The sequence below is a fragment of the Penaeus monodon genome, chromosome 40 (genome assembly GCF_015228065.2).
Source record: "Penaeus monodon isolate SGIC_2016 chromosome 40, NSTDA_Pmon_1, whole genome shotgun sequence".
Classification (NCBI taxonomy): domain Eukaryota; kingdom Metazoa; phylum Arthropoda; class Malacostraca; order Decapoda; family Penaeidae; genus Penaeus; species Penaeus monodon.
Window position 1 is genome coordinate 16,032,101 of NC_051425.1, and position 12,500 is coordinate 16,044,600.

Here is a 12,500-nt window from a genome sequence, read left to right on the forward strand (position 1 = left end):
TCCTCCTCTTCACTCCTCCTCCTCCTCTCCTCCTCCTCCTCCCTCTTCCTCCCTCCTTCCTCTCTCTCCTCCTCCTCCTCCTCTCCTCCTCTCCTCTATTCCTCCTCCTCCTCCTCCTCCTCCTCCTCCTCCTCCTCCTTCTCTCCTCCTCCTCTTCCTCTCCTCTTCCTCCTCCTTCTCCTCCTCCTCCTCCTCCTCCTCCTCCTCCTCCTCCTCCTCCTCCTCCTCCTCCTTCTCTTCCTCCCCCTCTTCCTCCTCCTCCTCCTCCTCCTCCTCCTCTTCCTCCTCCTCTTCCATCATCACCATCTTCCTGTCCTCATGATCCGCCATTGTCCCACAGGAGAGCGACCTCCGTATAGACAACCCGAACCCCGTTTACGAGAACCAGCCCTACACGAGACAACCAGGAGAGTGTAGAGACCCGGGGGATTTCATCCATATGACACCAGCTTACTTGAAGGAGGAAATATTTTCTTATTACTACGGACCGCCAGGTGAGAGAGAGAGAGAGGGGGGGGGAGAATGAGGGAGAAAGAGGGGAAGGGAGAATGAGAGAGAGGGGAAGGGGTTAGGAGAGAGGGAGGGAGAGAATGAGAGAGAGAGAGAGAGAGAGAGAGAGAGAGAGAGAGAGAGAGAGAGAGGAGAGAGAGAGAGAATGAGAAAGAAAGAGAGACAGAGAGCCTCGGTGCTGACAGATTTTAAGTAGCCAGGGATGGATACAAACACATACGTTGTTGATTCCATCCTCATTCAGGCTGATGTCAATGATGCGAGAAAAGGGGAAATATCAGGCGAAGTCAATGTTGCTTGTGGGTGGAGGCATATTCTTGAAGGAGGAGAGGGAAATATTAACAAAGAGAAGCCAAGAGATGGAGACGTAACCTGTTTCTAGACAAAGCTTAATTGCATTCCTAATCTGTGTACTCTGTTGACGTATAAAGAATTATGGGTTTGTTTTTTGTGTACGCGCGCGCGCGTATGTGTGTGTGTGGCTGTGTGTGTGTGTGTGTGTGTGTGTGTGTGTGTGTGTGTGTGTGTGTGTGTGTGTGTGTGTGTGTGTGTGTGTGTGTGTGTGTGTGTGTGGTGGTGTTGTGTGTGTGTTGTGTGTGTGGTTGTGTGTGTGTGTGTGTGTGTGTGTGTGTGTGTGTGTGTGTGTGTGTGCGTTGACTCCTTTCTCAGCTTATAACGTTGTGTCAGTTCCTGGTCCCACCACTCTAGGCTGACCTGATCCTACCTCTTCAGAATGAGTGACCTGGTACTTTCAGGATGACCTAGCTCTAGCTCTTATCCCTTCTTGCTGACCTGGCCCTGCAACTTCAGCTTTACTTCTTCCCTCACTCCCAGACGAAAGGTTTAGAAGAACAGAACAACTTGACCAGGGAGAATTCTGAAGGATTTTTTTTTTGTGATAGGCCCACAGGCTCTCTTTCTGAAATCCCTTGTTGTCCTTTCCATCCCAAATATAAATAGGGATTTGATCTCCCCCTATCCAGACCTCGGTACCTGTTCGCTTGTTCGTTTAGTTTTTTTTTCCTAATGAGGTCTATTTACCTTTCTCAGTTGGCGTTCTCATGGCTCGGTTAATGAGAAGAGGAGGAGGAAGGAGGAGGGAGAGGGAGAAAGGAATAAAGAAAGACATGAACTCAGAAGTAGTGGGAAGTGGTCGCTGTTTCTGTTGACTGACACCCGTTGTTTGACTCTCATTGAAGGACACCTGGTTGTTTGGCACCTGTTGTGTGACACCTGTTGTTTCACACTTGTTGAAGGACACCTGTTGTGTGAGCAGGTGTCTGACACCCGTTGATTGACATCTGTTGCTTGACACCTGTTGATTGATACCCGATTAGTGACACCTGCTGTTTAAAACATGTTCCTCGACTCTTGTTTCTTGACACCCGTCGCTTAACACTGTTACTTGACACCCTTTGCTTAATACTGTTACTTGACACCCGCTGATTGGCATTTGTTCCTTGACACCTGTTTTTAACACCCGTTGACTGACACCTTTTTTTTTACCTACCCTTCCTTGACACCTGTTTTTCACGCCTGCTTCTCGACACCGAACTTGGCCCTGTAGCTATCTCCCGCTTTCCCCTCCCCAGCCAAGGTGCTCGTGATGGAGTGGGCAAGACTGCGATGGGGAGTTTACGACGAAATCGGGTACAGCGGCGATCCCAAGTATCCCATCTTCTTTTCGCTGCCGAGAGAGGAAGCCAGCGGCCGCACCGACGTCCGGAGCCAGGTTGAATATCAAGTGAACGTGTGCACGGAGTGAACTTGGTTGGAAGGCCCCCCTTTGGTGACATGCCCTACCCTTAGACTTTGGTGACCCTGGTTAACCTTTTGGGTGCCCAACCTTTTTTTTTAAAAAAATTTCCCCTTTCTTGACCCCTGCAACCCTTTACTTACCCCTTCCAAAAATACGACGAAAGGTTGAAAAAACAGGAAACTTGACCCAAAATTTGAAAAATTTTTTTTTACCCCCCCACCCCTTTTTGAAACCCTTTTGTCCTTCCACCCAAATTGGGATTTTGATCCCCCCTTTTCCCCCCAGACCTCGAAAACCCCTTTTCGGCCTGCGTTATTTTTTTTCCAAATGGGTTTAAACCCCCCCCTTTACCCCAAGTTCCTTTCTTTTCCGGAAAAAAAAAGGGAGGGGGAAGGAGGGGAGAGGGAAAAAATTAAAGGGACAAAACCCCTCAAAGGGGGGAAAAGGGCCGGGGCCCCAATTTTTTTGACTCAGGGGGCCCCTGGGTTCCCCGGGGGGTGAACCTTTTGGGGGTTTACATTTTAAACCCCTTTTTTAAAACGGGTTTACATTATAAATTTTGTGAAATTGTTATTGAAGATATAGGAATGGGTTTAAAAAATTTAGAGGAAGTTTAATACTTTATTGAAATTTTTTATTATTTATTACCCCCCGTTTTAATTTTTTCCCTTAAACCTTTTTTAAATATAATTTTTTTTTAAAAACCCCCTTAAATTTTAAGAATGTTTTTAAAAACCAACTTCCCTTTAGTATTTGTTTTTTAAAAATTTATATAAGGGATAATATTTTAAGAAAATTTGGGTTAAACCCAATATATTTTTTTGTTAAAAGGGGAAAGGGGAATAAGATTTAATATAAGGGAAACTTAAAATAATAAAAGGAAATAGGGAGGGAAGGTTTGAGGGGGGGGGATTTGGGGTTTTTTAAATCGGTTGGGGTTTGGATTATATAAAAAAAAAAAAATATATTAAGATAATATAATATTAATAAAATAATATATTTATAATTATAATATTTTATATATTATAATTATATTAAAAGTTTATTTTTTAAATATATATATATATTATATATATATATTATATATTTTTAATTTTATATTTTATATATAATAGATATATATATATATAAAATTAAAAAAAAAAGAAAAAGAAAGGAAAAAGAGAGAAAAAGGAGGGGGAAGGGAAAGAGAGGAAAAAAAAAGAGGGGAGAGAGAGAGAGACGAAGAGAGTCCAAAAGAGAGAGAGAGAGAGGGATAAGAAAGGGGTGTTAAGGGGAAGAGGAGAGAAAGAGGGGAGAGGGGGCCCGGAAGGGGAGAGAGAGAGAGAGAGTTGGAGAAGGGGGTTTATATATTAACCAACACCCGTACATATGCACACGTGGAAGGAGTGCTTTATAAAAATCTCAAAAAATTGTCCTGGCATAGATAAAAGTTTATGGAAAAACAAAAGGGAAAAAAAAAAACGCATAGCGCAGGGCAAATGTTTTAAATTTTTTAAACAGGAAAAAAATTTAAAGTTTAAAAGGGCATATGCTAGATGCGTAGATGTATCTGATTACTTTTTTTTAATAGATCTTTTTTTTATTTTACATAATTTTTTCTTTAAGTTTAAGTCAAAATTTAATTTTTTCAGTGTTTGGGGTAATGAAACGGGTAAAAAAGGTTTAAAAACCAACAATAAATAAAAAAAATTTATAGATAGATGTATAGATTCATGGATAAATAAATACAATTGTACATATTTTTATTAATTTGTACAAACTGTCGGTTGATATGTTTATTGGTAAGTAAATAGACGGATGGGTGGGTGCTTCACGGCAGGGTTGATGTAAAAAGCGAGGTGTGGTTACCCTTAAAATAGTGTTAAGTGCTTGCAGGGCCTTCTCGCTTGCAGTTTCCCGGGCCCCTGGCTAGCTCATTACAAAAAAAAGGGAGCGCTTTGCAAAAAAGCCCCCCCTCCCAGGTCACAGCCTCTCCACCCTAAAGGGCCCTTCGCGGGGCCCTCCCGTGGCCACCGGGAAAAAAGGGGGCCCCTTTCCCGGGTTCCCAGGCAAAAACGGGCCCCGGAATCCGGAGCAGGGGGGGGCCCCAGAGGTACGGAGTTTATGGCCCCCCGGCATGGGACACGCCCTGGCTCCGGGCCCAAACCCCTCCCCCAAGCCCACCCGGGGGGTAATGGGGCGGCTGGGTTTGGAGGGGGCCTTGCCAGTCCCCCCCCTCCAAAAAGGGGACCCACTGGCAAGTAAAAAATAAAAAAAAATGTGGGGAGGGGTTTTGCCCCTCCCACCCAGCAAGAAAGGTGGGTTGGGGGTTCCTGTGGGAGGGCAAAGTCGGGGCTGGGATTAAAAGAGAGTTACTCGTCCCCCTGCCCCCCCGGCGGGGCCCCAACCCACAAGGAAGTTGGGGGGGAAAAACCCCCTGGGGAAAACCCCACATCCCGGAATGGGCAGTCCCACACCCTCCCGACCCCCTTCTTTTTGGGGCTGTGGGGGGCAGGGGCGGCAGGCTGGGGGTTGCACCCCGGGGTGCCCCACCGAGGTTTAAAACCTAGGCGTGCTTTCCAGGTGGGGCTTTTTTGGAAAAACCCCGTCCTTGCGCCCCAGGACGAGGGGGGTTACCTCTGCTATCGCAGGAACTAAAGGGGGGACGGGATTTTATTTTGGTTTTGCCCTTTCAGAGGGGAGAAGCCCCCTGGTAGGGGCCCTGATCAGTGTGGGTGGGAAAACCCCCACTACGGGCGGGCCGCAGCGATGTTTCACACCTCCGGGGGAGCCAACCCATCCCCACCCGACTTCAGCCCTTGGTGGGTTGAGGGGGACCCCGGGTTTGAGGAGCGTATTATACCCACTGAGACTAAAGTATGTTTTTGGCTTCTGCCTCTTATTGCTGTATACGTCCCCTCCCAATGTATATAAAATTGATGTGAAACAGGTTCCTTCCCAAAACTGCACCCTTTTGGCAGAAAATTTCCCCCCGGCGGATATTGTATTTTTTCTGGGGTGACTTCAATGCGGTATCAGGCTGTGACCGAAAAGGGGGTATGAGATGTCCGGCACCCATGGGGGGAGCTGACCAGCACGAGAAAAAGCCCCCTTTTCCGGGACTTTGCAGGTCCAGAAAATGAGGATCTCTTTTTTATGGGACCAGCGCTCCAACTTGCAAGGGGTGGACAGGGGACCGCGAAAGGGTACAGGGCCAAGGAGATCGAACCAAAAACATTTTGGTTTGCACGTTTAGGAGGATCCCCCAGAAAATGCAAAGGGGTTTTCCGGGGGGGGGCCGAAATTTTTATGGAACCCACATTGGCTGGGGTCACATCCCGGAAAGGGCCCCCAAAAAAGTCCTCCCGGGGAATCCCTTTTTTCCCCAGGATAAAACCAACTTGCCCCTTGACCTTCCCCTGACCTTCCAAACCTAAAAACTGAAACCAACCCCCTTCTCTGGGGGCTCTTAAGCTGTCCCGAACAGCAGAATTTGGCGGATCCATCCAGAATTCCCCTTGGGGTTCCCCTGAAGGTTTGGGTAGTAATTTTTAAACAAATTTGGGACCAGGGGGAGGGGCCCTTCCAAAAAAGTTTAGGCTGGGTGAGGGGGGCCCTGTGGGATTCCCCCCCAACCAAACCGAGAAAAAAACCCCCTAACCCCCCCAGATTAAGGGGTTTATCCCAAACGGCCAAGAAATTTGGGGAAAGTTGGGGGATTTTTTGAACCCTTACGGAAACCCTAAAGGCTTTTGGGGGGGAAAACCATGGGGCCGGCCCCTAAAAGCCCAAAAGATTTTGGTGGGCCTTTCCCCCTGAAAGGGGAAAAAGGGAATTATTTCCCTGGAAAGGGGGGGGAAAGGGGGGATCTTTTCCGGGGGGTTGGTTAACCCCCCAACCCCACCGTTGGGGGGGGGGGAAAAAATACCGGGCCCCGGCCCCAGTATCCCGGGTTTCCCCAAACCCCCTACTGAGGCCCCTCAGAGACCAGAGCAGCTGGGTTTAATCCTGGAAGTCCACGATAGACCCATTTCTGCGCTTTCGGGGTAATTGTGGAAGGCCCTCATGAGTTTGGACTGGTAATGGGCAGAGTACTAGCCAAAGTCAGTGTGGAGAACCCCAGGCAATATAAAAGGGCTCAACCTTGACTTTGCCGACGATGTTGCCCTTTTTATCCCAGTCATTGGAGTCAATGGTGAAACTCTTTATACATTTAGCAATGAGGCGAAACCCCCAGGGCCCAGAGGTTCCCCAGACCAAGACCAAAAATTTAGGACTTTTGGGGGCCCTTTTGAGGAAAACCCTTTTTGTCGATCCTGTTTGCACGGGGGAACATTTAAATTCAGAAAGTTTTTCAAATTGGTAAAGTAGTCCTATCTCTGGGTTTTGAGAAAAAGAAAAACAGTAGACAGAATTTGGGCGGGAACAGGAGCCATGAACTGACAACAAGAGCGTTTGGAGATGTCGGTACTATGCAGAAGGACCCAAACTGCGTTCTTCAAGGGCCCTTTAACCTTTTTTCAGGAAGTAAACCTGGACGCTATCCCGGTCTTGGAATCTCGCCCCTTTAGCCTTTTTTAAAAAGTCCCCCTTTGCCGGGGCAGGGGGTACAGGTTGGGGAGGGGCCACGGGGTCCAAAAAGGGAGTTACACCGTGAGACCGGGCCCTGGGCCGGGGCCTTCCGTTACTTGATAAAAACGGGAAACGCCAACTAAAGGGATATGGCCACCTAGGGTTTGTCTACCCGTGGAAAGACCCTACCCCCAGGGTTTTCCTTTGGAGGAACCCCCGGGTGGAGGAAAACCGTGGGAGACCCAAAGGGGATCATTTGGGGGGGGGGGTTTTGGGGGGGGGGGGGTTGGGAGCTCAACGAGACCCCCGTGCGAGGAAAATTTGAGATAGGCCGTTTTGTGCCTGCCGGAGACTCGCCCGAGGGATCTCGTGGCGGGGAAACGGGAAAGGCGGGGGGATGCGGCCCTGCGCCCCCCTCGGGGTTGGGCCCTTGATGATGATGATGTAAATAGGGCGGATTTTATTTTAATTAGCTTTTTAAGAAAAATAAAGATTTTTTAAAAAAAAAAAAAAAAAGAAGGGGCAAATGATTACAGATACACTTTCCCCCCCCTCCAAAAAAAAAAAAAAAAATAATAAAAAAAAAAGAAATATTAAAAAAAAAACAAGAACTAATTTATTAAAAAAAAAAAAATATTAAAACAGTCAAAAAAAAAATATAAAAAGACAAGAATAATAAAAAAAATAAAAAAAAATTTTAAACCAGGGTCAAAAAAAAAAATAAATAATACCGAAAATTTCCCTTTTTTTTCGTAGGATGTGGTTTGACGAGACACGGCCCGTGCCCCTTACACCCAAGAGGGGCTCCCTGACGGGCGACCTGGTGTTCTTCCCCCCGACGCCAAACCCGGGCTGCTTTAAATCGTCTCTCATGGGCGGGTTTCCCGTGGTCTTCAGCGATTACGGTAGACAGGGGTTTTGTGTGGGTGTGGTTGGGGGTGTGTGTGTGTGGGGTTTTTTTATAATTTTATATATTGTGTGTGTGGTTTGTTTATTTTAAATAAGGGGGGGTGTGGGGTTTGGGGGGTGGGTGTGTGGTGTGTTGTTTTTGTTTTGTTTTATATGGATGTATTTGTAAAAATTGTGTAAAATTTTGGTTAAAAAAAAAACCCAGAAAATAATGAATAATAAAAATGAAAATCACCAAAAGTGAAAAAATCCACTCTTGGGTTTCCAGCTGGTTGAGTTCTGCGACGACCATACGCACAACAGCCTCGCCAAGACCAAACACAACACAGGGGCGACGGACAACCCGGGTTTGGAGGTAATGCTTTTCAAAAATTCCGGGAAATTTTATGGGAAAAAAGGGGTGAGGGTTTTAAAAGCAGGGGTTTTGGGGTTTTTTTATCAGATTTTTTTTGTTTTAATTTGCCAATAAAAAAAAAAAATCAGAATTTTTCGATTTTTTTTTTTTTTTTTTTAGAAATGTGCTGATTTTTTTGTTTTGACTTATTTTAGAGATTTTCGAATTTTCCCAGATTTTTTTTTTTTTGTTTTTGGTTTTTTTTGTTTTTTTTTTTTTTTTTTTTTTTGCTTTTTTTTTTTTTTTTTTTAAATTTTTTAAAAAAAAATTTATCTCTTTTTTTTTCCCAAAAATTTCGAATTTTTTTTTGGGGGAAAAAAAAAAAAATTACAAATTTCGTTTAAAACAAAAATAATTACATAGTAAACCCCGCGGTCTGTGTCCCAGTAGAATTAGTCACCAATAAATAGGCTCAATAAATTCATTCCTATTTTAAACTACGATTGAAAAAAAATAAATAAACACACCCTTTATCTATCCACAAACTTACAATGAATCAAGAAATGAAGAACAGAAACTCCCTTTTTTCGGGTCGCGAAACTGACCTGTAACCTCTCTCTCTCTCTCTCTCTTTCGAAGTAACCCAGCGACCTCTAACTCGGAGGAACCCAATATCAAAGTGGTCAGAGAAACCAACCCGGATTATGTCCTGGTACTCGATTATTCAGGGAGTATGTCGACCGCTAATCGAATGGTCAGACTCCAGTTAGCGGCCCAGCGGTGGTTGCTTCATGAGGTTCCGTTGTACAGCTCCGTGGCCATTGTGAGGTTTGAGTAAGTAATGATTTCTTTTCGTTTTTTTTTTTTTTTTTTTTTTTTTTGATAGCGCGAAAGAATGTGATGTGTTTTTTCGTGCCTCTCTTTGTCGTTTTCTTTTTTCTTTCTTTCTTTCTTTCTTTCTTTTTTCTTTTCTTATTATTCTCTCTCTCTCTCTCTCTCCTCTCTCTCTCTCTCTCTCTCTCTCTCTCTCTCTCTCTCTCTCCCTCTCTCTCTCTCTCTCTCTCTCTCTCTCTCTCTTCTCTCTCTCTCTCTCTCTCTCCTCTCTCTCTCTTCTCGCCCTCTCTCTCCCTCTCTCTCCTCCTCTTCTCTTCTCTTTTTCTTTCTTTCTTTTTTATTTTCTTTTTTTCTTTTTTTAGAAAATGTTATTAATGCAAATCCAAGATTACAAAATAAAAGCAAATTTGTAATGATAACGAAACAGATGCAGTAGATAAGAGAAACCTACATTTTTTTTGTCGCCTTTTTATCTCGATTCCGCTAGTGTTTCCTTTACTCTTATCGCCCCGCTGCTCAGGGTATCTCCTCTCTCCGCTCGTCACCCCCGGTACTCTGAATATCCTTTCTTTTATCGCCCTGCTGACTCGATTCCTTCCCTCCCTCCCTCCCTGCAGCAGTACCGCCTCCCTCCTCGCCCCGCTGACGAAAATTGAGGGAGAGACAGAGAGGAAGTCACTAGCCAGTCAGATTCACACCAGTAACAACGGTGGAACGAGCATCGGCGCCGGACTGAAGATGGCCGTTGACGTGAGTGGAGAGGGAAAGGGAGGGAAGGAGGGGAGGGAGGGGGGGAAGGGAGGGTGAGAGGGGAGGGAGGGTGAGAAGGAGGGAGGGAGGGTGAGAAGGAGGGAGGATGAGAAGGAGGGAGGGAGGGGGGAGGGAGGGAGAGGAGGGAAGGGTAGAAGAGGGGGGGGTGGGAGGGTGAGGAGGAGAAGGGGGGAGGGGGGAGGAAGGGAAGGAAGGAGAGAGGGATGGATTAAAGGAGGGAGAGGGAAAGAGAGAATGAGATTTGGGCATTAATTGCATGTTACTTTATTTGTTCATTATTTTATTATTATTATCATTGCTATTTATTATTATTATTATTATTATTATTATTATTATTATTATTACTATTATTATAATTATTTTTATTGTCATTATTATTATTATTAGTAGTAGTAGTAGTAGTAGTAGTAGTAGTAGTATCATTCTCATTATCATTATTAGCATAAGCATTATTATTTTTTATCATCTTCTTTATTAGCATTATTATTTTTTCATTATTATTATTATTATTATTATCATCATTATTATTATTATTATTATTATTATTATTATCATTATTATTATCATTATTATTGTTATCATCATCATCATCATCATAAGTATTACTATCTTTCTCATTATCATTATCCTTATTATCATTATTATTATTAGCATCATTATTATTAGCACTATTATTACCAGCATTAGCAGCATTATTATTATTATTATTATTTATCATTGTCCTTCCCTCCCTCCCTCCCTTCCTTCCTCCTTTTCACCCTCTCTTCCTCCCTTCCTTCCTTCCTCCCCACCCTCTTTTCCCCTATCCCTCCCTCCCTCCTATCCTCCCTCCCTTCTTTTCTTTCGCTCTCTCTCTCTTTCTTTCTCTCTCTCTCTCTCTCTCTCTCTCTCTCTCTCTCTCTCTCTCTCTCTCTCTCTCTCTCTCTCTCTCTCTCTCTCTCTCCTCTCTCTCTCTCTCTCTCCCTACCTTCTCCCTCCCTCCCAACCTCCTCCTTCCTCCTCCTCCCTCCCTCCCTCCCTCCCTCTCTCCCTCCCTACCTCCTTCCCTCTCTCCCTCTCCTTCTCTTTTCTCTCTCTCCATCCAAATAATCTCTCTCTCTCTCTCTCTCTCTCTCTCTCTCTCTCTCTCTCTCTCTCTCCCTACCTTCTCCCTCCCTCCCTACCTCCCTCCTTCCCTCCTCCCTCCCTCCCTCCCTCCCTCCCTCCCTCCCTTCCTCCTTCCTTTCCTCCCTCCCTACCTTCCTCACTCCCTCCCTCTCTCCCTCCCTACCTCCTTCCCTCTCTCCCTCTCCTTCTCTTTTCTCTCTCTCCATCCAAATAATCTCTCTCTCTCTCTCCCTCTGGTCTAGCTGTTGGAAGGTCGAGCAGACAAGAACGTGTTTCTCATCACAGACGGAGAGGAAAACGAAGCCCCAATGGTAGCTGATGTGATGGACGAAATCATAAGCAAGAAACTGTGTGTTAGCACCCTAGCTCTGGGGTAAGGTTTTCTGTTCTTATTTTTTATTTTTTCTTCTGTTTTATATTTTCCGTCATTATCATCGTCGTCGTGATTTTTTCTTTTCTTTTCTTTTTTTTTCTTTCTTTTTTTTTTTATCCGGTGGCTGGTGAAGCTGGAGTTAGGTTTTGTTTTGATTTTTTTTTGTCTCTCTCTCTCTGTTCTTCTTCTTTTCATTTAATTTCTCTATTTTATTTTGTTTTTCTTCCTTCCTCTATTTCTCTTTTTTTTTATCTCCCTTATTATACGTCTTTGGTCTGAGAAGAACTTTGGACTGTTTAATAGACGTCTGAGATCCCCCTTTTGGACTCGCATGGGTGAAGGAACATATGGGTGAAGGGGTGACTGGATCAATGGGTGAAGGGGTCAACGGGTTACTAGATCAATGGTGAAGGGGTCAACGGGTTACTAGGTCAATGGGTGAAGGGGTCAACGGGTTACTAGATCAATGGTGAAGGGGTCAACGGGTTACTAGATCAATGGTGAAGGGGTCAACGGGTTACTAGATCAATGGGTGAAGGGGTCAACGGGTTACTAGATCAATGGTGAAGGGGTCAACGGGTTACTTGATCAATGGGTGAAGGGGTCAACGGGTTACTAGGTCAATGGGTGAAGGGGTCAACGGGTTACTAGATCAATGGGTGAAGGGGTCAACGGGTTACTAGATCAATGGGTGAAGGGGTCAACGGGTTACTAGGTCAATGGGTGAAGGGGTCAACGGGTTACTAGGTCAATGGGTGAAGGGGTCAACGGGTTACTAGATCAATGGGTGAAGGGGTCAACGGGTTACTAGATCAATGGTGAAGGGGTCAACGGGTTACTAGGATCAATGGGTGAAGGGGTCAACGGGTTACTAGATCAATGGGTGAAGGGGTCAACGGGTTACTAGATCAATGGTGAAGGGGTCAACGGGTTACTAGATCAATGGGTGAAGGGGTCAACGGGTTACTAGATCAATGGGTGAAGGGGTCAACGGGTTACTAGATCAATGGATGAAGGAGTCAATGAGTTACTAGATCAATGGGTGAAGGGGTCAACGGGTTACTAGATCAATGGGTGAAGGGGTCAACGGGTTACTAGGTCAATGGGTGAAGGGGTCAACGGGTTACTAGATCAATGGGTGAAGGGGTCAACGGGTTACTAGATCAATGGTGAAGGGGTCAACGGGTTACTAGGTCAATGGGTGAAGGGGTCAACGGGTTACTAGATCAATGGGTGAAGGGGTCAACGGGTTACTAGATCAATGGGTGAAGGGGTCAACGGGTTACTAGATCAATGGGTGAAGGGGTCAACGGGTTACTAGATCAATGGGTGAAGGGGTCAACGGGTTA

General features: G+C 45.2%; 2 protein-coding genes across 2 annotated transcripts in view; both read left to right on the top strand.

The window, feature by feature from the left end:
• LOC119598020 (calcium-activated chloride channel regulator family member 3-like) overlaps positions 1-2,275 on the top strand; it is a 7,555-nt gene extending 5,280 nt beyond the window's left edge. The window contains exons 4-5 of the mRNA XM_037947666.1: positions 341-494; positions 2,103-2,275. Of these exons, the coding sequence (XP_037803594.1) occupies positions 341-494; positions 2,103-2,275 (327 nt within the window). The remainder of the gene's footprint in view (positions 1-340; positions 495-2,102) is intronic.
• A 6,404-nt stretch (positions 2,276-8,679) lies between these two features.
• Positions 8,680-12,500, top strand: part of LOC119598021 (calcium-activated chloride channel regulator 1-like) — a 6,261-nt gene continuing 2,440 nt past the window's right edge. The window contains exons 1-3 of the mRNA XM_037947667.1: positions 8,680-8,900; positions 9,518-9,650; positions 11,021-11,151. Of these exons, the coding sequence (XP_037803595.1) occupies positions 8,800-8,900; positions 9,518-9,650; positions 11,021-11,151 (365 nt within the window). The 5' untranslated portion in view covers positions 8,680-8,799. The remainder of the gene's footprint in view (positions 8,901-9,517; positions 9,651-11,020; positions 11,152-12,500) is intronic.